Source organism: Phasianus colchicus, chromosome 30 (genome assembly GCF_987193195.1).
Source record: "Phasianus colchicus chromosome 30, bPhaCol1.hap1.1, whole genome shotgun sequence".
NCBI classification, from domain to species: Eukaryota; Metazoa; Chordata; class Aves; order Galliformes; family Phasianidae; genus Phasianus; species Phasianus colchicus.
This window is the reverse complement of record NC_143465.1, coordinates 2,337,065-2,361,421: the sequence shown is the minus strand read 5'-3', so window position 1 is coordinate 2,361,421 and position 24,357 is coordinate 2,337,065. Positions and strand designations below refer to the sequence as shown.

The following is a 24,357-nucleotide window of genomic DNA, read 5'->3' as shown; positions in this document are numbered from 1 at the left end:
GGTTTTTTTTTTTTTTTTTTTTTTTTTTAAATTATTATTATTATTTATTATTATTTTTTTGCTGGTTGTACATAATGGGTTTCCATAATAAAGAGAGATTCGGAGTCGGGCTGCGGGGTCTCCTTCAGAGCGGGGGGGGGGGGTGGAAATAGGACCCATCGGGTCCCATCACCTGCAGCACAGAACCCATGGGGACCCCCGGTGCGGGGGGGGGACACACACATGGATATGTTGAGGGTCGTCCCCCCTCGGTCTCGGGAAGGAGCAGAGCAGCAGTGCCCCCCCCTCCCCCCCCCCCTCCAGTTTGGGTTCCGGGGATTAATGTGTTTAATCTGTGGTCATTTTCCCCTTCTCCCTATTAACTCGGGGGGGGGGGGGGGGGGGTAACGCTGATTGCAGAGCGGGCTTTCAGCACCGCGGAGATTAACGGAGGTCTGGCGGGGGGGTCGGAGGGGGGGGGGGTTGTTGGGCTCCGCTCGGAGCCGCTTAACGATATCGCTCTGATTCGATGACAGCGAAGAGCTCGGAGCCAAAACCGACGGCGCTGCACGGGGCGACGCCGTGGAAATGCCATTTCCCCCCCCCCCAAATCCATCCCTTCACCCCCCCCCTCCCGCCCCCCCGGCACTGATTGATTACAGCAGCAATGGTTCAGCTGAGCGCATTACGGCGGCCAATGGCGGGGGGGGGGGGGAAGGAGGGGTGGCGGTGGTGCCCCCACTTTTGGGTGACCCCCCACCCCCCCTTTTGGGTGACCCCCCCCCATCCGCACCCACCGCCCCGCGGCACCGATCCCACCCGCCCCGCGCCCCCGCGCCCTCGTTCCATTCGCTCTCTCCACCAATCATGCGCCTCGATCCCGCCCTCCCCGCTTTTCTATTGGCTCAACCTCTTTGGACCCATCCTCATACGATAGAATTGTCCAATCAGCGTAGACGCCGCGTGCGCCAGGCACCGCCTCCTCCCCGCGCGTGGCACGCTGGGAATTGCGGTCCGACGGCGGCGTTACCGCGCTGCGTCGCTTCGATTGAGAACTACGAGTCCCAGAATGCCCCGCGCGGCGCCGGGCGGAACTCACGGAAAGGTCGCGGGGGTAAAAAGCGGCGCTGAGCGGACGGGGCTGAGAGCGTCGGGATCGCCATGAGCGCCGGTGGGGCGAAGCGAGCGGCGGCCGAAGGGGAGCGGGAGGAGTTCGTGGGGTTCTTCCCGCAGATCGTCCGCGATCTGACGGAGGAGGGGATCGGGCATCCGGAGGTTGGCGACGCTGTGGCGCGGCTGAAGGAGGTGAGGATGTCGGGGGGGGGGGGGGGTTGGGGTCGGTGGGAATTGGGGTCGGTGGGTAATAGGGACCAGTGGGTACCGGGACTGGTGTGCGCTGGGATCAGCAGTACTGGGATCGGTGGGTACTGGGACCTTGTGGGTACTGGGATCGGTGGGTACTGGGAGCAGTGGGATGGGCAGGCACCAAGACTGGTGGGTACTGGGATCGGTGGGGACCGGGAGCTGTTGGTACTGGGACTGGTGGGTATCAATACTGGTGTATCTGCTGATCTCAGTGCACCAGAACCAGTTGGTGCTGGGATCAGCAGGTACTGGGACTGGTTGGTACTGGGACTGGCAAGTATTGGGACCAGCAGGTACTGGGATTGGCAGGTACTGGGACCAGGGGATAACAGGGACCAGAAGGTACTGGGACCAGTGGGTACTGGGACTGGTGTGCACTGGGATCAGCAGGTACTGGGATTGGTGGGTACCAGGACCTTGTGGGTACTGGGACCAGTGGGTACTGGCATTGGCAGGTACTGGGATCAGTGGGTAACAGGGGCCAGCAGGTGCCAGGACCAGTGGGTGCTGGGACTGGTGGGTACTGAGATCACTGGGCACCAGGACCAGTGGGTGCCGAGCCTGGGAGCAGCAGGTATTGGGACTGGTGTGCAATGGGATCACTGGGTGCTGGGACCAGTGGGTGCTGGGACTGGTGTGCCCTGGGAGCAGCAGGTACTGGGACCAGCGTGCAATAGGGTCACTGGGTGCTGGGACCAGTGGGTGCTGGGTCTGGTGTGCCCTGGGAGCAGCAGGTATTGGAACCAATGGGTGCTGGGACCAGTGGATGCTGGGAGCTGCAGGTATTGGGATCAGTGGGTGCTGGGACCAGTGGGTGCTGGGACTGGTGTGGCCTGGGAGCAGCGGGTGCTGGGACCAGTGGGTGCAGGGACTGGTGTGCTCTGGGAGCTGCAGGTATTGGGATCAGTGGGTGCTGGGAGCTGCAGGTATTGGGATCAGTGGGTGCTGGGAGCTGCAGGTATTGGGATCAGTGGGTGCTGGGAGCTGCAGGTATTGGGATCAGTGGGTGCTGGGAGCTGCAGATGCTGGGATCAGTGGGTGCTGGGATCAGTGGGTGCTGGGAGCTGCAGGTATTGGGACCTGGGACCAGTGGGTGCTGGGACCAGTGGGTGCAGGGACTGGTGTGCCCTGGGAACAGCAGGAATTGGGACCAGTGGGTGCTGGGAGCTGAAGATATTGGGACCAGTGGGTGCAGGGACCAGTGGGTGCAGGGACTGGTGTGCCCTGGGACCAGTGGGTGCTGGGAGCTGCAGATATTGGGACCAGTGGGTGCTGGGACCGGTGTGCCCTGCGAGCTGCAGTTATCAGCTCCACCCCCACTGACCTCCCCTCCCCGCAGGTCCTGCAGTACAACGTTCCAGGTGGGAAATGCAACCGAGGGCTGACGGTGGTGGCTGCATTCCAGGAGCTGTCTGGACCGGGGCAGAAGGATGCTGAGAGCCTGCGGTGCGCTCTGGCCGTGGGTTGGTGCATCGAGTTGGTGAGCTGAAGGCTGTGCTGCAGGTTGGGGCTGCGGGTGGGGGTCCCTCCACCCCCCCTCCAGCAGCCCCCCAACGCACCTTTTGCAGTTCCAGGCTTTCTTCCTGGTGGCTGATGATATCATGGATCAATCCCTGACGCGCCGGGGGCAGCTGTGCTGGTATAAGAAGGTGGGAATGGTGGGGGCTGCCCTCAGCTTGAGGGGGGGGGGGGGCTGCAAGGTTGGCTGGGCTGTGACAGCTTCGTGCCCCCCCCCCTGGTGCAGGAGGGGATCGGTTTGGATGCCATCAATGATGCCTTCCTCCTCGAGTCCTCTGTGTACAGAATGCTGAAGAAATACTGCGGGCAGCAGCCGTATTACGTGCATCTGCTGGAGCTCTTCCTACAGGTGAGGCCCCCCAGGACCCCCCCTTCCCCTCCTCCCAAAAGCTTTCCTTGGGGCTGACCCACCTCAGATCTCAGGCTTCTCCTCCAGTCCTGGGTTGTGTCCTTCCTCCAGGGATGGGAGGAGCTGAATTTGGGCTGGAAATGGGGAGTTTTGTTGTTTTCGTGGGGACTGAGTGAATAAATCCTTCCTCTTCAGACAGCCTACCAGACTGAGCTCGGGCAGATGCTGGACCTCATCACAGCTCCCATTTCCAAAGTGGATTTGAATCAATTCAGTGAGGAGAGGTAAAGAAACTGAAGGGGGATGGCAATGCTGGCCTGGCTCTGCTTGGCTCTGCTTGCTGTCCCTTTCCAGGCTGCAGAGCAGACAGGTTGCTCCCGACACGCTGCTGTCATCTGGCTTTGGGCAACGAACCTCATTCAGTTTCAGGACCTGGTGGTGGCTCAGAGGGAGATTCTGCCTTCCTCCTGCTGGCCCTGCTGTGCTGAGCAGCAGTTTTGAGGGCCTTTCCCACTGAGCACCACCCCCTACCACAGGTACAAAGCCATCGTTAAGTACAAGACTGCCTTCTACTCCTTCTACCTCCCCGTGGCTGCTGCCATGTATATGGTGAGTTCTACAGGAAAAAGGTTGGGCTGCAAACACTCAGCACCACAGCGACCAGCAGGGCGGATGCTACAAAACATAAAGGTGTAAAAACCAGATATTGAAAGCTTTTTGGTCTTTTCTCCCCTCCCCGTTCTGAGGTTGGGATTGACAGTAAGGAAGAACATGAGAACGCCAAAGCCATCCTGCTGGAGATGGGGGAATACTTCCAGATCCAGGTAGGAGCCCTCCCTCCCATCACCCCACGTGTTGCACAGCAGTTTGTGGGGCTGAGCTTCCCATCCTTTTGCAGGATGATTACCTGGACTGCTTTGGAGACCCGGAGCTCACGGGAAAGGTGGGCACAGACATCCAGGACAACAAGTGCAGCTGGCTGGTGGTGCAATGCCTGCAGCGAGTCACACCGGAGCAGCGGCAGCTCCTGGAGGTACAGCCCAGCCCCCATCATGGAACCATGGAATGGTCTGGGTTGAAAAGGACCAAATGCCCATCAGTTCCAACCCACTGCTGTGTGCAGGGTCACCAAACACCAGCCCAGGCTGCCCAGAGAACCCATGGGGTGCCATTAGGATCCATAGGGTGCCATAAGGATCCACAGGGTGCCATAGGGGCCCACAGAATCATTGACTCATAGAATGGCCTGGGTTGAAGAGGACCACAATGCCCATCAGTTCCAACCCACTGCTGTGTGCAGGGTCGCCAACCACCAGACCAGGCTGCCCAGAGAACCCATGGGGTGCCATAAGGATCCATAGGGTGCCATAGGACCCATAAGGTGCTACAGGGACCCATGGGGTACCATAAGGACCCATTGACTCATAGAATGGCCTGGGTTGAAAAGGACCACAATGCCCATCAGTTCCAACCCCCTGCTGTGTGCAGGGTCGCCAACCACCAGACCAGGCTGCCCAGAGGATCCACAGGGTGCCATAAGGATCCACAGGGTGCCAGAGGGACCCATGGAATCATAGAATCATAGATTGGCCTGGTTTGAAAAGGACCACAGTGATCATCTGGTTTCAACCCCCTGCTGTGTGCAGGGTCACCAACCAGCAGCCCAGGCTGCCCAGAGAACCCATAGGGTGCCATTAGGATCCATGGGGTGCCATAAGGATCCATAGGGTGCCATGGGACCCATGGAATCATAGAATCATAGATTGGCCTGGGTTGAAAAGGACCACAATGCCCATCAGTTCCAACCCCTGCTGTGTGCAGGGTCGCCAACCACCAGACCAGGCTGCCCAGAGAACCCATGGGGTGCCATTAGGATCCATGGGGTGCCATAGGGGCCCACAGAATCATTGACTCATAGAATGGTCTGGGTTGAAAAGGACCAAATGACCAGCAGTTCCAACCCCCTGCTGTGTGCAGAGTCACCAAACACCAGCCCAGGCTGCCCAGAGAACCCATGGGTGCCATAAGGACCCATAAGGTGCTACAGGGACCTATGGGGTACCATAAGGACTTATAGAATCATAGAATGGCCTGAGTTGAAAAGGACCACAGTGCCCATCAGTTCCAACCCACTGCTGTGTGCAGGTCACCAACCAGCAGCCCAGGCTGCCCAGAGCCACATCCAGCCTGGCCTTGAATGCCTGCAGGGATGGGGCATCCACAACCTCCTTGTGCAACCTGTTCCAGTGCCTCACCACCCTCTGGGTGAAAAACTTCCTCCTCATATCCAACCTAAACCTCCCCTGTCTCACTTTAAAGCCATTCCCCCTTGTCCTATCACCATCCACCCTCACAAACAGCCATTCCCCCTCCTCTTTATATGCTCCCTTTAGCTACTGAAGGCCACAATGAGGTCTGCCCACAGCCTTCTCTTCTCCAAACTAACAAGCCCAGCTCCCTCAGCCTGTCTTTGCAGGGAGGTGCTGCAGCCCCCTGCTCATCTCTGTGGCTCCTCTGCACCCTCTCCAACAGCTTTCTTGGCCTGGGGGCTCCAGCTTTGGACGCAGTTCTGCAGATGGGGCTTCACAAGAGCAGAGCAGAGAGGGACAATCACCTCCCTGTCCCTTCTGGCCACCCCTTTTTTCATGCAACTCAGGATATAGTTCACCTTCAGGGCTGTAAGCACACACTGCTGCCTCACATCCAGCTTCTCATCCACCAGGACCCCCCAAGTCCTTCTCCATAGGGCATAAATCTTCCCCTCTGTATCAACACCTGGGGTTACCCCGACCCCATTGCAGCACTTATTGAACCCACAGCACACAGAGCCCCACACAGCCCCTCGACCTCACTGTGCTGTGTTTGCAGGAGAATTACGGCCGTAAGGAGCCCGAAAAGGTGGCAAAAGTGAAGGAACTCTATGAGACCGTAGGGATGAGGGCTGCCTTCCAACAATACGAGGAGAGCAGCTACCGGCGCCTGCAGGAGCTGATAGAGAAACACTCGAACCGCCTCCCCAAGGAGATCTTCCTCGGTTTGGCACGGAAAATCTACAAACGTCAGAAATGAGGGATTGGGGCCGACGATGTGCTCTGTGTTGAATGGTTTTACAGCTCCGGCCCCGGTGCTTTTCCCAGCCCGTTATTTCCGAGATTGCTGCTTTCTCGAACTCATCTCGTTGCCGTCGGTCTGTGTGTCAATAAACGTAATTTATTGCTGTTCTGCCTCATCTGGTCGTGGCGATGCGGCTCTGAGGGCGGATCTCTCCCCTCACCCCCTCCATCCTTCCCCCCCCCCCCCTCCACCCCCCGACGGTGGCTGCGCTCAGCGGGGCGGGCGGTTCGGTTCGGCTCCTCCCCGCCGCATTCAGAGCCCGGAGCCGCCGCAACGCGGAGCGGTGAGCGGGGCTGGCGGGGGGGGCTTGGAGAGGGGGGAGTTTGGGGTTCCCTTGCGGGTTCCGGGGTTGCGGGAGGGGTGGTCTCAGGGCCCGGCGTTGAACTGGGGGGGTTTTGTTCCAAGGATGGGGTTCCTTGAGGGCACGCAGCGCTGCGCTGCAGCATTGGGATGCTCGGAGCAATGCGGCACGCTGCGGTGATGGCTGCGACCGTGGGGTCCTCCCGCGTGGTTCGGACCTCTGCCCGGCGATGCTCCGTCCTCAGAACCCTCCCGGGGCTCCTCTCCCGTGACCGGTGGACGGCGGCGGCTCCGGTTGACGTTTCAAGGGCGTTTTCTCCTTGACGGCGTCTCGGAGCCGCTCCCGGCGCTGCGGCCCCGCACCCATCCCCGCTCGGTGCCTCCCACATCAGCGGCCGCATCCCTTCTCCGTCTCGGTTCTCCTCCAGGTCTGCGCTGCTGTCAAGGTACGGAAAGGCCCTCGGCGTTGGGAGGAGCTGGATGGTGTGAGCCGAACCGCCGTGCGGCTCTGCGAGGAGCCCAGCTGCTCCCAGCGGGATCGGCGTCATGCTGGCTCCGAAGAAAGGGCTGCTGTGTAACCTCAACCACATCCACCTGCAGCACATCTCACTGGGGCTGCACCTCTCTCGGCACCCGGAGCTTCAGGACACGGCGGGGCTCGGGGACCAGAAGTGCTGCAGCAGCTGTCGGGAGAGCTGTGAACAAGTAGATGCCAATTCCAACAATCCCTCCTTGAAATGTCACTGCTGCGAATCCCACGCCGAGCTGCCCGTGACACTGGGCCTGCAAAACCAGGCGGCTCCAGAGGATTTCCCCCGCCTGCAGGATGGGGAGGAGGTGGTTTCCCCCTGTGATCCACCTTCCACCTCCTCCTCGGTCAGCAGCTGTTCAGATTTCAGCCTGGATGAGTCGCCGGTGTCTGTGTACTACAGAGGGTTCTCAGCAGAAGGGTCCCAATCCCCTACAGAGCCATCCAGCGCAGTTCCTGCAGAAGATGCACAGCTGCTGCCTGGGGCAGGTGATGGAAAAGACACCAACCTCAACCCAGCAGTGCTCCAGGGAGAGGAGGACCTCATCAGAGAGAGCCCCGACAGCCTCTGCAGCAGCAGCTCACTCGACTCCCAGTACAATGAAACCTCTTCCAGTGCAGCCGTGCAGCAGATCACAGACAGCTCCATCGACCTCGACCCCAACTGCAACCCCCTGCCCGATCCCAGTGTTGCACCACCAGCACCAGCTGTGCCGTGCAGCTGGGAGCAGAACCTGAGCATCGCTCCCAAACCAAACCGCGGCGGGGTGAGCAGCGTTCCTCCTCCCATCCCACCACGGCCCAAGAGGCGACTGCAGCTCCTCAATGGGCACGGAGCAGAATGGCCAGCCCTGCCCGCGAGGCCAGCAGCACCCGAGCCCAGTGCTGAGCTCTGCAGAGACGCAGCCAAGAAGAATATCACCTCCTTCCACGAGCTCGCCCAGAAGAGGAAGAAGAACACCTTCGGGACCACTCCCATCCCAGCCAGGGTGGACCGAAGCGACTGGCTGATTGTTTTCTCACCCGACACCGAGCTGCCACCCCACAGCGAGCTGCTGCCCAGCACTGCAAACCGGGACCCAACGCAGCCCCAGCAGGACTGGGGGGTGAAACCTTCCAGCACCGTGCAGAGGGAGATCACCACATTCAAGGAGCTGCGTTACCGCAGTGCCTCCAACAAACCCAAGGGTCAACCGACGGCCCCTCAGCGCCCGCCCGCACCCCCGGGGGGGTTGGATGGATCCAGCTGGGTGTCACCTGCAGTGCTGGGGGGGCGGCTGCCAGCACCCCCTGAGAATCACCAGGCACGGAGGAGACCCCGACCTGCACTGCAGCCCATCGCGGAGGGACGGCCGCGGGATGCAGAGCTGCCCATGCAGAGCCGCCCTGGGGAGCGCTTCGGCTGTGACACCCGGACCTGGAGGAGTGGGGGGTCCGGCGGGGACCCCCGGGGGTCGGGAGAAGCTGAGCACGGAGAGGAGACGCATCAGGAGGGTAAGAGCCACAGCCAGCCATGGGGGTGCCCGTTTTTGGGGTACTGAGCCATGGCAAGCAGGCGGGTGGGAGAACTTTGGGGCATGGGGGGCTCCGGGCTGGGGGTTTGCACGGGGCCGGGTGGGTACAGGGGTACAACCCCTCGTGTCACAGAGCTCCGTTGCTCTGTGCCGGACGGGGCCGAGCCGCTCTCATTTCCCCGACTCTCAGCTCTGCGGCAGCCCCAGACCCTGCCCAGGCCGCGCAGGGTCTGGGGCTGCCCTCCCCCCCCCTCTCCCGTCCTCCGTTCTCCCCCATTCCTCTCCCCGTCCGACCCGCAGGGAAATGCCCTGGGCGGGCCCCGATTATCGCCGTGCCCGGCCCTGCCTTCCCCGCTCCCCTCCGCCCTTCCCCTCCCCGCGGTCTCCGGCTCCATGAGCGAGCTGCCCCCGCCCAGCCCCGGCTCCGCTTCCCGGTGCGGTGGGCGCCCCCTCGGCCCGCCGCAGCCCCGCAACCTCCCTGAAGCCCCGGCCGTTCCCGCAGCCCGGCCCTCCCCACCCGCCGCCGGAGCTCCGGGCGCAGCGCAGCCCCACGGTGACGGCCAGGAAGGACGGCGGGGCGCTCTGGCGGAGCAGAAGAAAGGTAACGGGGCCCTGCGGGGCGGAGGGCTGGGAGGGGCGGGTGGGCGGAGCTGCGGGGCCCGCAGAGGGGCCGCTCCTGCGGCCTACGGGCACCCCGTGAGGCCTTATGGGCCCCTCCTGAGGCCTGCGGGCACCCCGTGAGGCCTACAGGCGCCCCTCGAGGCCTGCAGGCCCCCCTTGAGGCCTAGGGGTACTTCCTGAAGCCTATAGGCCCCGCCTGAGCCCTGTGGGCACCTCTTGAGGCCTGCAGGCCCCCCTTGAGGCCTAGGGGCACCTCCTGCAGCCTATGGGCCCCGCCTGAGCCCTGTGGGCATCTCCTGAGGCCTGCAGGCCCCTCCTGCAGCTTGCAGGCCCCCCTTGAGGCCTAGGGGCCCCTCCTGCAGCCTATGGTCCCCTCCTGAGCCCTATGGGCATCTCCTGAGGCCTACAGGCACCCCTTGAGACCTACAGACCCCCCTTGAGGCCTGCAGGCTCCTCCTGAGGCCCAGAGGCACCCCATAGGGCATGCAGTCATCTCCTGAGGCCTGCAGGCCCCTCCTGCAGCTTACAGGCCCCCCTTGAGGCCTAGGGGCACCTCCTGCAGCCTATGGTCCCCTCCTGAGCCCTATGGGCATCTCCTGAGGCCTACAGGCACCCCTTTAGGCCTACAGGTCCCTACTGAGGCCTACGGGCCCCGCCTGCAGCCTGTAGGTCCCTCTTGAGGCCTAGGGGCACCTCCTGCATTCTACAGGCCCCTCCTGAGCCCTGTGGGCACCTCTTGAGGCCTACAGGCCCCCCTTGAGACCTGCAGGCTCTTCCTGAGGCCCAGAGGCACCCCATAAGACCTACAGGCACCCCTTGAGGCCTAGGGGCCCCTCCTGAGGCCTACAGGCCCCCTTGAGGCCTAGGGGTACCTCCTGAAGCCTATGGGCCCCTCCTGAGCCCTATGGGTATCTCCTGAGGCCTGCAGGCACCTCCTGAGGCCTACAGACACCCCTTGAGGCCTGAGGGCACTTCCTGAGAAACATGGGCATCTCCTGTGACCCCTTGGGCACCTCCTGAGACCTATGGGAACCTCAGTGCAGCCTGCACCCCTTCCCCCTGCCTTAATCACAGCCCCCTTGCAGCCTGAGGAGCTGCAGGGCCCCACAGGGACACCCCACGCTCGCCATGGTCTGTGCTGGCTATGGGGTGGGTTGGGGTGTGTCTGAGTGCATTGACATTTTCCTTCCTGTCAGCTCTGCTGATTGCTGTCAGCACTGCTGTGGATAAAGTCATCGCCCACTTCAGCTCCGCACGGAACCTGGTGCAGAAGGTGAGAGCCCAGCTGGGGTGGGTGGAAGAGTGGAGGGGCTCTGGGGGCTTTGGCAGCGGCTTTGTGTTTTATCATACCCCTATTCCCCATCTCTGGAGTTCACCAGAAGGAACTCTGTGGGAAGGATCCCGTTATCTCTTCCCTCCTCTCTCTCCCTGTCTCTACACACTGCTGCCTCCTCCCTTCAGGCTCAGCTGGGCGACAGCTGGCTCAGCCCTGATGTGGGCTACCTGCTGCTGCACACCCTCTGCCCTGCACTCTATGGTCTGGTGGAGGACGGGCTGAAGCCCTTCCAGAAGGATGTCATCACAGGGCAGAGGAGGAACTCCCCCTGGAGTGTGGTGGAAGCCTCCGTGAAGACAGGTAGGTGTGGGGAGATGTTTGGGACGAGCACCTCGGAATGCCTGGAGCCCTTTTCCTGCCTGGCCACTGGCTGGGGAGGGTTTGGACCCAGAGCAGTGATTCTCTGTATGCTTTGTATCACACAGGCCCCAACACCCGCTCTCTCCACAACCTGTGCTGGCGTGTGGCCGGGCTGGCCCCTCTCAGCAGCACCAGGCAGAAGTTTCATGCCTTTATTCTTGGCCTTTTGAAGTGAGTGCTGGCCCGGGCTGCCCTTGCTGTGACAGCAGGCTGGAGCGGAGTCCTGGGACTCCTCTAACTTGGGTTTCTTTTACTTTGTCCAGTACGAAGCAGTTGGAGCAGTGGGTCTCACACCTGCAGAATAGCCCAGGTAGGATGCAATGCCCCCCACCACATCACGAGACCCATTGTGTGTTTGTAGAGCCAAGATGATACCTCCTGTACCCGTCCCACACACAAAGCTTGGCCAGGACTTCCACAGTGGACAAGGGCATTGATTTCCATGGCTGTCCTACTGGATGAGGGCGATTGGGGCGACCAGTTTGGAACCAATAAAACCCTCTTTGACCTGCTGGGATGGGAGGGTTCTTTGGGTAAGGGATGGGGACATTTTCCAGCCCTACAGTGCTGTCCATGTTTTGTAGGTGTCATCTCCATGCTGTATTTTCCTACGGCTTTCTTTGCTCTGAGCCAAGGCCCTCTCCCCCATCTTGCTGATGAACTGCTGCTGCTCATCCAGCCCCTCTCGGTGCTGACCTTCCACCTCGACCTGCTCTTCGAGCACCATCACCTCTCCATGGACATAAGGCCTTTGTCACGTCGGATGGAATCACCCCCATCTCCTGCTCATCACTTTGCTCAGGGGGCTTCACAGCCATTAGAGAGCCAAAGCAGCACCACAGGAGCCAGCCTGGAAGACGAGCTGCCCCCCGATACTCTGGGGAGGGCACCTGCAGCAGAGGAGAGCCCACGGTCCCACTACCAAGCAGCTGTGCACAGCCCACTGCCCGGCCCACAGGTGGGGGCTGCCCTGCAGCAGACCTTCCAGCACGTGCTGCGTTGGGGCGACCAACTCAGCCGTGCTTTCCTGGGAGCTGACAGCTTCCCAGGGGCCGTCAGGCCCGAGGCAGGCCCTTGGGATACAGGGGCTGGCCCCAGCAGCTGGTGGGCTCAGCTGAGCCAGGCGTCCAGGATTTACACTGCTCCCAGCAAGGAAAGGTTCCCCTTTGTCTGGTGGACAAAGCGGCGGACGACTGCGGGGGATTCCAGCCCTGGCCAGGCAGCTCGACCCCAAACCCCTCCAAGAGAGCCTAAAGGCACTGAGCTGCAGCTGCTTCAGACCAAAGCTATCCCTGAACTCTCCAGTCCCAACTCCAGCAGCAGTGCTGACACCTCTGGAACCTCTTCTCCCGAAGACCTCGTCCTGCTCGCTGGAACAGCCCTCCCACCAGCTGGTCCAGCTGCTGGAGAGAAACCTCTGGCTGCTTCCCCACAGCCTGGTGCAGGCAGGAGCCAGGCAGCACCTCCTGACCCAGGGACCTGCAGTCCTGGCCCCGACAGGGGCAGCTGGCTGGGCCGACTCTTTGGAGCCAGCAACCCCTCTGCCAGGAGCTCACCTCCCAGCCCTGATGCCATCTCAGTGAGATCCAGGTGAGACCCGGTGGGGCAGGCAGGGGTGGGGGAGCAGCAGGAGCTCATGGCTGGGGCTCAGCTCCCAGATCACCAGACCTAAGCTTGTTGGTGACCCGCTCTTGGCCTGACAAGCATGCTTGGCCTGCACACACACCATGACACCCTACTCCAGGATGCAATCAGGAGCAAAATTTCAACGTCCCCATCACTGCACAATGCCTCCAACTGTATACACACACACTCATACCCCCAGCAACTCGCTGTCTCGTGGTCTTTTCCATATTGTGGCTATAGCTGGGTAGGAAAAGCATTCCCAAATGAGCTTATGGCTTCCTTTGCTTTGTGCAGGAGACCCTCCAGCTGGCTGGCACCCAGCTCCCGTGTCCTGGCCGTGGTGGTGAAGGGGCTGGCTGAGAAGAGCCGTGCTCCAGAACAGCCTGAGAAGAAGCTGCCTGATTCACCGCAGTCCCACAGGTGATGCAGGGCTCTGCTTGGGGCTGGAAAAACTGCTGGTGGGTTGTTATTTTTTTTTTGAAGGGGGTCTCTGGGGGCACAAATCTCCAATGGTGTTTGTTGCGCAGAGCGGTCCGGGCGCTGTGTGACCACATTGGTGCTGCTGATGGTCACCTGAGCTTCCAAAAAGGGGACATTCTGCAGCTGCTCTCCACCGTGGATGAAGACTGGATCCGTTGCTGCCATGGAAACAACACTGGCCTAGTTCCTGTAGGCTACACCTCTCTGATTTTGTGAGGAGGAGGAGGAGATGTGAGGAAGCAGCTGAGCTTGCAGCAGCGCCACCTCCCTGCCCCATTTCCACCACCTCCAGGGCTGGATGTTCTGCAGGGGTCCTTGCTGCAGTGCCGGCCCGCTGCTCCTTGCAGTCACCTCCTGTGGGTGTTGTCACAGCCCTGCTGCCACCTCACCACAACCCTTCATTGGGATCTGCTCTTGTTTGTGTTCTCTCAGCTGCTGCCCACGTGTGAGGGCCAGCAGGGTCCCCCAACCCCGTGCATTACTCTCAGTCCCATGTGCTGTCTCTGTGCCATCGTGTCCCATCACTGCCACCTCTTCCATGTGCCCCGCTTTGCTGCAGGGCTGCTGGCCCCAACCACCCCTGTGCTGTCCCAACACTGTGTAAATAGTTGTAACCACGGGAAGATGCTTATTCCAGGGGAAATAAAGGCTGTGACTCACGTGTGCTTGGGTGCTGTGGTCAGTGTGGGCGCAGGGCTGGGAACAACCCCAGCTCCAAAGGGTGGCTGTGTTTGCTTTGAAGTTCTGCTGTCTGTGGGTTTGTTCTGCTGCAGGTCCCCAAGTGCAGCTGGGTTCTGCGTGGTGCTCAGGTGAGCCCTTCCCTGTGCAACACGAGCTTCCAATGGTTTGCTCTGAGTTAAACTTGGTGTTATTCTGAGTGAGGGGATTTCAGGGTTTTCTCCTGACTTGTGAATTTGCACCCAACTACTGCATTCTGTATGGGGCTCCCTGGTACATGAATATGCTGGAGAGAGTCCAAAGATGGGATGAGAAAAGGGAGACTGCAGCACAGGGGGCTCTGTGGGATCCCACCCCAGGCACACAGCCCTGACCAGGCTCTGCTCCCAGCACATTGAGCAGCCCCAATTCCATTTCGGTGACAGATGAGCCATAGTTGAGCACACAAGCAGTGTCCTGCTTTGAGGATAAAGCTGATCTGTTTTTACTCTGTTCTCATTTTCATTTATCTCTCCGGAATTTTTGCTCTTAGACGAGGGATGCTACATCTTAATTGGAATGTTATCTGGATTGCCCTAAGTAGGTTTGATTGAATGCCACGACTGCCTCTGGACTTTGAAATGAGGTCAAAGCAGCAGGAGATTAATCCAGGTACTTTTTCCATTACTGTTTTTAAAGCACTAAATCTATGGCATGGTACCTGTGGTTTAAAAGAGACAATGCAAGGGCATGGGACAAGCATGGCATTTTAACAATGCCACAGGGGCCAGGAAATGGAAAGAAAAACTGATTTACATCAGAACGAATCCTCAACATGCTATTTAATTCCCCCCAAAAAACCAATTTATCCCCAGAAATTACTTTTGAACCATAGGAAGCCCCTAAAGGAAGATCTGTGAGGACCCATTGGTGTCAGCAGCGTCAGGGAGTGCAGGGCTGGAGATGCCTCCAAGGGCCCCAAAAAAGGATGCAGTGCTCCCAATCCCCATCTCTCTGTTGCTGCGTTCTGTGCTCCATGTGGCCAAGCAGCACATCACAGAATCACAGAATGGTTTGGGTTGGGAGGGAACTCGAGGATGATGAAGCTCCAACCCCACACTGCACGCAAAGCCACCAACCTCCACATTTCACAGCAGCCCAGGCTGCCCAGGGCCCCATCCAACCTGGCCTTCAACACCTCCAGGGATGGACGGGGCATCCACAGCCTCTCTGGGCAGCTGTTCCAGCACCTCTCCACTCTCACAGCAAACAACTTCCCCCTCACGTCCAACTGAAATCTGCCCTCCCTCAATTCCATCCATTTTCCCTTGTCCTGCTGATGCTCCCAACACCTCTTCATCTTTCCAGATGATTTTTTAGGTAATGGGGGGGGGATATTGCTTTGGGTTCAGACTGTATGTGTGACACCACTGCTCTGACACTGTGCTGACTGAGATGCATGTGTGGGGCTGACAGCAGTGCCTGGGCTCTGCGTTCTGGAAGCAGGCAATGCTTATGGAGGTGGAAATGATCCACGTACCAACCTGCCACAGCAATCATAGAATCACAGAATGGCCTGGGTTGAAAAGGACCACAATAATCATCAGTTCCAACCCCCTGCTGTGTGCAGGATCACCAAGAGACACATAGGGACACACAGATTCCCACAGAGACCCATAGATCCCCCATAGGGACACACAGAGACCCATCGAGACTCATAGAGACCCACGGAATCATAGATTGGCCTGGGTTGAAGAGGACCACAATGCCCATCAGTTCCAACCCCCTGCTGTGTGCAGGGTCACCAACCACCAGCCCAGGCTGCTCAGAGAACCCATGGGGTGCCATTAGGATCCATGGGGTGCCATTAGGATCCATAGAATCATAGAATGGCCTGGGTTGAAAAGGACCAGAGTGATCATCTGGTTTCAACCCCCTGCTGTGTACAGGGTCACCAACCAGCAGCCCAGGCTGCCCAGAGCCACATCCAGCCTGGCTTGAATGCCTGCAGGGATGGGGCATCCACAACCTCCTTGGGCAACCTGTTCCAGTGCATCACCACCCTCTGGGTGAAAAACTTCCTCCTAATATCCAACCTAAACCTCCCCTGTCTCAGTTTAAGACCATTCCCCCTTGTCCTATCACCATCCAAATGTGTACCAACCCGCCACAGCTCCATGCAGAACAGAATCATAGAATCACCCAGGTTGGAAAAGACCTTAAAGATCATCGAGTCCAACAACGAGCTGATCATCCTACCCCAATTAACAGCCCTCTGCTCAATCACGGCCCTGAGCACCACATCCAAATGCTTGTGAAACACATCCAGGGATGCTGAGCCAACCACCTCCCTGTGCAGCCCATTCCAGTGCTTAACAACCCTTTCTGTAAAGAAATTCTTCCTGATACCCAACCTAAACCTCCCCTGGTGCAACTCGAGGCCGTTTCCCCTCATCCTGTCACCAGTGAGAAGAGCCCAGCCCTGCTGTGCTGTGAGCACTTTCAGATATTGGCAGAGAGCAGTGAGGTCTCCCCTCAGCCTCCTCTTCCCCAGACCAAACAGCCCCAGTTCCTTCAGTCTCTCCTCATAGCCCATATTCTCCAAGCCCTTCCCCAGCCTTGCAGCCCTTCTCTGGACCTGCTGCATCACTTCAATGCACTGAGTTGCCCAAACCTGGGCACAGAATCACAGAATTGCCAGGGTTGGAAGGGACCTCAAGGATGATGAATCTCCAACCCCCTGCCACACGCAGGGCCACCAACCATCCCACCTAATGCTAGACCAAACTGCCCAGGGCCCCATCCAACCTGGCCTTGAACACCTCCAGGGATGGGGCATCCACAACCTCTCTGGGCAGCTGTTCCTCAACTGGAACTGGAGGTGAGACTGGAGATGAGAACTGGAGGTGAGGCTTCACAAACGCTGAATACAGTGGCAGGATGACTTCCCAGCTCCTGCTCACCATTCCTGACCCAAGCCAGGATGCCTTCTTGGCCAGCCAGGCACACTGCTGGCTCACACTCAGCCCACTGTCCATCAGCACACCAATCTCCCTTTCCATCAAACAGCTTTCCAGTCACTCCTCTCCCAAAACCCTGTAGGTTTGCCTGGGGTTGCAGTGACAGTGGCAGGCTGACTTCCCAGCTCCCCATTCCTGACACCAACCTGCAACACGGATGCGTACCAACCTGCCACAAGCTGCCTACCAACGCTGTCCCTCTGCCTGGGGCTGAGCACAGCCAGCAGTGATCGCTGCCCTCTCAATGCAGATCTGAAAAAGACACATCCAGCATCGTTACAACGGGGCATGGCGCCATGGGGGGGGAAGGAACTGCAGGTAAAAAGGTGGGGAAACCCCCCACCCCCCCCCTCCAAAACAAAGAACACCCCACAAAGCCATCGATAGGAAAAGATTTTTCCATTTAATACTAGACTCTCTCAGGATCGAGATGCAGGCTTTTTTTTTTTTTTTTTTTTCCCCTCCTTTTTTTTTTTTTTTTTTTTTTTTATGCAATTACATCCAATGTTAAAATTGGTAATACATAATTTACAAAGATTAACATCAAAACAATGAATCTATTTAGATATGCTTTGTAAAAAGGAAATATATTAGCAGCATTTATTTTCAGCAATCACACAGCCTACACCCATGCAGACTAAAGAGTTCATATCTATTTGCAATAATGTAGTGCTTCCTGGTCTCAGAACAGCAAATCCTGGTGACACGGCGGCCTCCTCGTTATTATAAAATAACAGAAAAAATAAAAAAAGGTCATTAATTTCTACACCAGTAAGAAAAAACAATTCTTTGCACTTACCTAACATTTTGATTGTCTAAAAAACGTTTTGTTTTTAGTCTTTCAACAAAAGAAAGATAAAATGACAGAGCTAATGCCTCGCTTCTGTACGCACTTTTATTCATTAAAAACTTTTTTTTTTTTCCTTTTTTTTTTTTTTTTCTTTTTTAGTGTTTAACACCATTGGAGACAATGATTTCTGTTTGAAACTAAATTATGAGACAACTCGAGGGCTGGACATGCGATTTTCCTACGACACACACGAGTATTTTATACTCAGGGTTCCTGGGACTGTACAGTGCTTCTCTACAGTAAGAAAATATTCCAAACTATTTTCTTATTTCTTTTTTTTTTTTCTTTTTTTAATAAAATATTTTTTTTTTTTCTCAAAGGGTTTTTTTTTTTCCTTTCTTTTTTTTTTCCTTTCTTTTTTTTTCCTTTCTTTTTTTTTTCCTCCTTTTTTTTCCTTTCTTTTTTTTTTTCCTCCTTTTTTTTTTCCTCCTTTTTTTTTTCCTCCTTTTTTTTCCTTTCTTTTTTTTTCCTCCTTTTTTTTCCTTTCTTTTTTTTTCCTCCTTTTTTTTTTCCTTTCTTTTTTTTTCCTCCTTTTTTTTTCCTTTTTTTTTCCTCCTTTTTTTTCCTTTTTTTTCTTTCATTATTTTTCCTCCTTTTTTCCCTCCTTTTTTTTCCTTTTTTTTCTTTCATTATTTTTCCTCCTTTTTTCCTCCTTTTTTCCCCTCCTTTTTTTTCCCCCTCCTTTTTCCTTCCTTTTTTTTCCCCTCCTCTTTTTTTTCTTTCCCTCCTTTTTTCCCCCCTCCTTTTTTTTTAATTCCTTCCATCCTTTTTTTTTTTTGTTTGTTTTTTTTTTTCCTTTCTCTGTTTTCTCTTTTAAACCAACACATAAAAGTTAATGGAATGAGTCGTGTCCCACTAAGAGTAAAATAATTATCATAATAACAAGAATGTACATTAGGACAAGCTTGGTCCGTTCAAAAAGGAACATGTAACTACCGTATTGCTTTACATCCACGCAGCAGATATATACAACTTGGCACATTAAAAACTGGGTTTTCTTAGAAGAACACCTAAAACAGGACTGTATATGCATGTGTACGTCTGAAAGACACAAAGCAAAGCCATCTTGAGGGGCAGCTCTTGCCCACCGCCCCCTCCCTGGACCACAAATCCTTGCCTGCCCCATCGGTGCTCCATGCAGGAGGGCTCAGTGCTGTGGCTGCTCCTCTTGGGTTGAACACATCGGGGTGAGGGTGGTGATTTTGGGGAGGGGGGAGGGGGGTGGTGTGGACACACTGCCCCTAACTAAATTAAGAGACGGACGTTTGAAGCTGTACAACCAGAACACAAGAATAGTGTTAGCAGTTGAAATATCCTACAGTTCACGACAAATACTCGCTCTGAATACTGCTTTGACGGTTCATGTAGTGAAAGTTTTCCTTTTTTTGTTGTTGGTTTTGGGTTTTTTTTTGGGTTTTTTTTTGTTTTTTTTTTTGATTTTTGTTTTTCCTTTTAACAGGTTTTAAATCCGCACGACGCACGAGACACACGAGAACCACGGCTTAGCAAAAGAACCAACAGCAAATGGTGTTGTCAGGGTCTGACTCCGCTTTATAAAATCTCTCTGCAGGAAAAAAAAAAAGTGAAAAAGAAAAGAAATCACAGCCCATCTCCCACCCCCACCCCCCCCTCCCCCCTCCCTCCAACCCTCCCCCCCCAACCCCTTTCTGCCCATCCCTTTTCCTCCCCCCCCCTTCCTCCTCCTCCTCCTCCTCCTCCTCCTCACTGCCGAGTGCCTCAACCAAACGCCTCCTGCCTTACACCAACAGGGATTTTGGGGACCAAAGGTACACGTGTGCACCCTTTGCACACTCAGGGACGTTTCTCACTTCTTGAAATTTGTGCAAATCAAAGGCCACGACTTTAGGGCAGCCTTTAAGCCACTTAAGGGCCTTCCCCCCCCCTCCCATCTGGGTTTTGTTCACCATAGGGGCAGCGGCGGTGCCAGCAGTATCTCATACAATCACGGGTTAATTGGTGACATGGGGGGGTATCTCAGTGTCACTCCTCAGCCTTCTTAACCTCCCCATCCTTTTTTCTTTCTTTCTTTTTTTTTTTTTTTTTCCTTCCGCTGAGTGGGAATATCAAGCAAAAAATAAATTAAATTTGACCATCCTGGACAAAGAACCACGAGGTTTTTCTCAGTACCTAACATCAATACAAGGCACGCCCAACAACACACACACCATAAGAGCACTGCAGAGCAGGGCAGGGCGACCTGCCAACCCAGACATCTAAGTGCTAAACTGTTTGTCAGTTTGTCAGTTTGCTGCTGCCCTCTTTTCCTTGGCTGGTGCACAGGAAGTTGGGCTCCTGCCCTCAAGTCCTCAGCAGACCTTGTAGCAGCCTCCAGACCACGGCTTCCTCGTGTGACATCACTTTCTGAAGCTGCTATCCGGGATGCTCAGAGTGCGTCTCCTCAGTTTTCTTCCTGATCCTTCCTCCAGCAAATACGTGACATCAATAGCTGCAACAGAACCACAGGCCAAGGGTGAAGATGGTGACACCAAAAACACTTTGACCGTTTCCCTTCCGTAGCTCTTTCAAGGAGGGCTTCACTCATAGTGACAGTAAAGAGTCCTCTGGTTTGTTTGAGGTTTATCTGTGCCCTCTCTAGATCACACCAAGAGTGCTGCAGCATGCCAAACCAGTCTGTGGATGGCATACAGCAGCAAGCAGAGCACAAGCTCTATGGGCAACACTGGACATGTAAGGACAACCTGCAGCAACACACAGGCTGCTGCATCTCCACTGTCACAGCTCCTAATGACGCTGCAATTAAAAACAGGGATCTGCTTAACCACAGCAACCACCACACCATCATTCCACAGCTTAGAAGTGGAAAACCCCAAAAAATCCCACCAAAAGAACCCACGCTAGAAGTCAAAAATCGCTTTCCAAAGTCTCTTTCTTTGTGTCTGTTACGCTTCTCTGCTGTAAACGAGGAGTGACGGAGGGAACGACTTCAGAAAGTCCCAATGGTTGCTTAAAATATCACACAAAGCTGTCTATTAATTTCATTTAGGTACTGAAAAGTGCTCCTTTTGCAAAAGAAAACATCACTGCAAAGAAAACCGCTTATATGAATCGTGTCTGTCTGCAATATTCAGGCAAAGGCTTTTTTCTTTTTTTATCAATGCAGCCTGCAGTGAGCTGAAGAAGAACAAACCACCAAACCTGTAAGAAAGGCCGTTGTGTAACTACAGCTTAAGATCTCACCGTTTTTCCCTGGGATTTTCTCTAAGAGGTTGAGGAGGATTTGATTGAGTCTCTCTCTCTGGATGTGCCGCCTCTCCTCCGGACTGCACGGCTGCCGTGTGTCAGCAGTGCCTTCTTCTGCTTTTTTCTCTGTTTCAGAGGTCTCATTAGGAACTGCCTCTTTCTCTGGCTCCTCCAGGCTTGGAGCCTCACTCCCAGCTTGCTCCTGGTTTCCTAACACATCCTCCATGAGCGGAAGAGACTCTTCCTCCTGGTTCAAGTCTTTGATCTGTTGCTTCGCACGATCTGATTTCCAGGATGACCTGGAAGAAAAGAAGCATTTAAATCGTTTCAGGCTCCAATGGAACAGAGCAGCTCTGCTTGCTTTCAGAGAACCACGTGTTGAGATCAGATCCCCCTTCTGGCAGCAAGGCATGCAGGCTGGCACTGCTGTGCTGCCTCTGCCATCTCCCACACTCAGCTCTGATAACGTGCAAAATGGCTCCTGTGCTCCTCCTTCAGCACCCAGGAACAACACCAAGGCTGCTGTTCTGTGCTCTCCCTTCTCCTTCATTCCCTTTTCCCTTCCTGTTAGTTCTGACATAATCTCCATTTACTACTTCCACTGCACTCAGGAGAAGGGTTTGAAGAACACGGGGCACCCGACAAACAGGATCACCCATCTCCTGCCAGCAGCCTCGTAGGACTCACCTGCCTCCATTCCTCTTGTAGTTGTCTGGTACATAATGGGGCTGGAACAAGAACAGGGATTATGGTTAATACTGAACACTGTGGTTTTGACACAAACAACATCACTTCAGAACTGCAGAACTGCAGCTGAAAAGTGAGCTTTAAGATTTTCCCCAGTCGAGAACGACTCACAAGGAATTACCATCTCAATTTCTGTCAGAAACCACAAACTTCAGACCTCCCCATCGCCATTCACTCAACATCTGCTCAGTTTCAAGTTGCATATTCTCCGCATAGAGTCATTTTCTCTTTCTGTGCTTTGTTTCTAGCCAAATTTCCATCCAGTCTGTGTACGCTTATGTGTCAGTTTCTGAAGGTTTGCTCCGTGCACAAACAGAGCCAGGGGCCTCTCAAAAACACGTACACAAGTAAAGAAGCTGTGAGAATACTTACAGAGAAGTCTCTCTTGGGAGTGAGTCTCTTGGGGAAGTGGTCGAAGGCGTAGGGCTTGGTGCAGACAGGGTAGCGATTGCGGTGGATCTTGTAGAAGAGATGAGCTGATTTATCCAGGCGATAATCACAGATGTACACATCCTGCTCCTTCACACCTTTCGGCCTCCCTGCAGTTCCAAAAGAAAGAATGTAAGAGAAAAATATGAAGCTGGTTTAAGTGAAGGCACGAAAACCACACGCAGTGCCAGGGAAGCAGGGCTGGGGGCTGCGAGTGCAATGGCAGGGCACTGTTTGTCCCCTTGCTTCACTTTAACACTGCACACATTTCCACTTCAGAAAATCTGTACATGCACATCAAATATTTCCCCCAATTTACAAAAAATGGCTTTCACTGCTCTCACTTTCCCACCTTTACCCACCACAGCAACGCCCTGCTGCTGCCTCCTCACTCCTTGCACAGCAGAAATCACAGCCCCAGTGCTACAGACAGCACCTGGAAGCTGCCTGCTGCCTTTTAGCAGCGAGAACTATTTTAAACACACAACCCAAATGTAATTTCTAAGCCTAAGTTTCCTTACCTTTGCAGTAGGTGTACAGGTCAAGAACACAGCACGTTCCCACCACAGCCTCTAAGGGGATAATTTCATACAATGGCACCCGGAACAGCTCATTGTGATAAAACTTTCGAGAAGGGGAATGATGTGTTTCATGTGGACGGAAATAATGATGACCAAATGCAAACCGTTCCTCTCTGCTCGGAGATGTGTAGGTAAGAGAAAGAGAGAAACAAAAGAAACAAAAAAAAAAAGACTATTTCTATAAGCCCGTGATACAACTTTATTTCATGCCCTCCTCTTATTTTTCTATCATCTATCCTACGATGAATGGAGAGCTCAGATGAATATAACTTTATCCCCTTTGCTAAGGGGAAGTGCTCCCACCGTGATCTTTATGAACACAGCAGATTTGCTGTGCTGCTATCGATAGGGCATAAGCATTTAATCATGTTACAATGGCTTAGCAAGCCAGTGCTCGTTAGCAGAGCCAATTCAGCTGTCACTGCATATTCTCAGCCTATTCCAACAGTGAGGGGAACACAGCAAGTTGTCTCTCTTATCCCCTGTTCACACCTCCAACTGGACGTGCTTTGACTTCACAGTAGTGAAGTACATGCAGAAACAAGCAGGAAAATCATCAAGCCTTGGCAAGTTAACCCTGCTCAGTCCTGCAGTTTTTAAGCTAAGACCTCCACAAAACTGCTGTGTCCTGACAGGTGGGAATGCCTCACGTTCAAAAGGTGCCTTCAACGTACTTCTCATTTTTCCAGAGTTTTTCAATGCGGAAAATATCGAGTTTCTCCCTGTTGATGTGGGACAGCAGCCTGTAGGACTGTCGGACCGGGTGTCCATCTGGAGTTCTGCGACTGTCTCTCATCAGGTAAACACAATCACCTGGCAATGGGCACAAAATACACACCTGTAAAGAACTTCTCATCAGTCCAGCAAAGTAAATGGCTTCATTCAAACTAATGTGACAGTGCTAGCTAATTGAGAGCTAACTAATTCAGAGGGCTGGAGCACCTCTCCTATGAGGAAAGATTAAGGGAACTGGGCTCGTTTAGCTGGGAGAAGAGAAGGCTTTGGGGAGACCTCATTGTGGTCTTCAGTAGCTAAAGGGAGCATATAAACAGGAGGGGGAATGGCTGTTTGTGAGGGTGCATGGTGACAGGACAAGGGGAAATGGTTTGAAACTGAGACAGGGGAGGTTTAGGTTGGATATGAGGAGGAAGTTTTTCACCCAGAGGGTGGTGAAGCACTGGAACAGGTTGCCCAAGGAGGCTGTGGATGCCCCATCCCTGCAGGCATTCAAGGCCAGGCTGGATGTGGCTCTGGGCAGCCTGGGCTGCTGGTTGGTGACCCTGCACACAGCAGGGGGTTGAAACCAGATGATCATTGTGGTCCTTTTCAACCCAGGCCATTCTATGATTCTATGGATCCTAATGGTACCCCATGGACCCTAATGGCACCCCATGGATCCTAATGGCACCCCATGGGTTCTCTGGGCAGCCTGGGCTGGTGGTTGGTGACCCTGCACACAGCAGGGGGTTGGAACTGATGGGCACTGTGGTTCTTTTCAACCCAGGCCATTCAATGAGTCAATGATTGCAAAGGGTGATGCAAAACCAACGTAGAAGCAATGAAAGGAGGAAAGGTGATCATCGTTTGCTTAGAAATGTTACTGGCAGAGAGCCAAACACAAGGCTGTTCGCCTGAACTCAGGTTCCTCACTACGTGTCACTCCCATAGGAGGAAAGAATGCAGCTTTCTAATTCTACAGAGATGAACGTTTGAAAGGAGGCGACGCCAGAGATCTGTGCACCCTTATCTGATGGAAATCA

The 24,357-nt window shown here is 55.0% G+C and overlaps 3 protein-coding genes across 7 annotated transcripts in view; 2 read left to right on the top strand and 1 right to left on the bottom strand.

The window, feature by feature from the left end:
- The first annotated feature begins 1,050 nt into the window (after positions 1–1,050).
- Positions 1,051–6,429, top strand: FDPS (farnesyl diphosphate synthase). The gene is made up of 9 exons (XM_090127319.1): positions 1,051–1,284; positions 2,684–2,824; positions 2,913–2,993; positions 3,089–3,211; positions 3,407–3,495; positions 3,748–3,820; positions 3,958–4,035; positions 4,110–4,244; positions 6,080–6,429. The coding sequence occupies exons 1-9, from the start codon at positions 1,141–1,143 to the stop codon at positions 6,278–6,280; spliced, it is 1,065 nt and encodes a 354-aa protein (XP_089983445.1). The 5' UTR covers positions 1,051–1,140; the 3' UTR covers positions 6,281–6,429.
- Positions 6,430–6,501: 72 nt separating this feature from the next.
- RUSC1 (RUN and SH3 domain containing 1) lies at positions 6,502–13,754 on the top strand. Of its 2 annotated transcripts, XM_031611402.2 has the most exons (10): positions 6,502–6,608; positions 7,054–8,648; positions 9,171–9,269; positions 10,486–10,562; positions 10,751–10,925; positions 11,051–11,156; positions 11,249–11,295; positions 11,570–12,575; positions 12,906–13,031; positions 13,139–13,754. In XM_031611402.2, exons 2-10 carry the CDS (start codon positions 7,172–7,174, stop codon positions 13,305–13,307), a joined length of 3,282 nt encoding a protein of 1,093 aa, XP_031467262.2. In that variant the 5' UTR covers positions 6,502–6,608; positions 7,054–7,171; the 3' UTR covers positions 13,308–13,754. The 2 variants fall into 2 exon arrangements, with proteins under 2 accessions (XP_031467262.2, XP_089983385.1); XM_090127259.1 differs by lacking the exon at positions 6,502–6,608 and having other exon boundaries at positions 6,676–8,648.
- Positions 13,755–18,043: 4,289 nt separating this feature from the next.
- Positions 18,044–24,357, bottom strand: part of ASH1L (ASH1 like histone lysine methyltransferase) — a 41,533-nt gene continuing 35,219 nt past the window's right edge. For 2 of the 4 annotated variants that reach the window (XM_031611415.2, XM_031611416.2), the window contains exons 23-28: positions 23,272–23,410; positions 22,538–22,710; positions 21,960–22,126; positions 21,528–21,568; positions 20,838–21,139; positions 19,285–20,085 (exon numbers count right to left, since the gene is read on the bottom strand). In XM_031611415.2, the coding sequence (XP_031467275.2) occupies positions 19,994–20,085; positions 20,838–21,139; positions 21,528–21,568; positions 21,960–22,126; positions 22,538–22,710; positions 23,272–23,410 (914 nt within the window). In that variant the 3' untranslated portion in view covers positions 19,285–19,993. Of the gene's footprint in view, positions 19,183–19,284; positions 20,086–20,837; positions 21,140–21,527; positions 21,569–21,959; positions 22,127–22,537; positions 22,711–23,271; positions 23,411–24,357 lie in introns of those variants that run through there. The other 2 variants (XM_031611417.2, XM_031611418.2) reach the window with 2 other exon arrangements.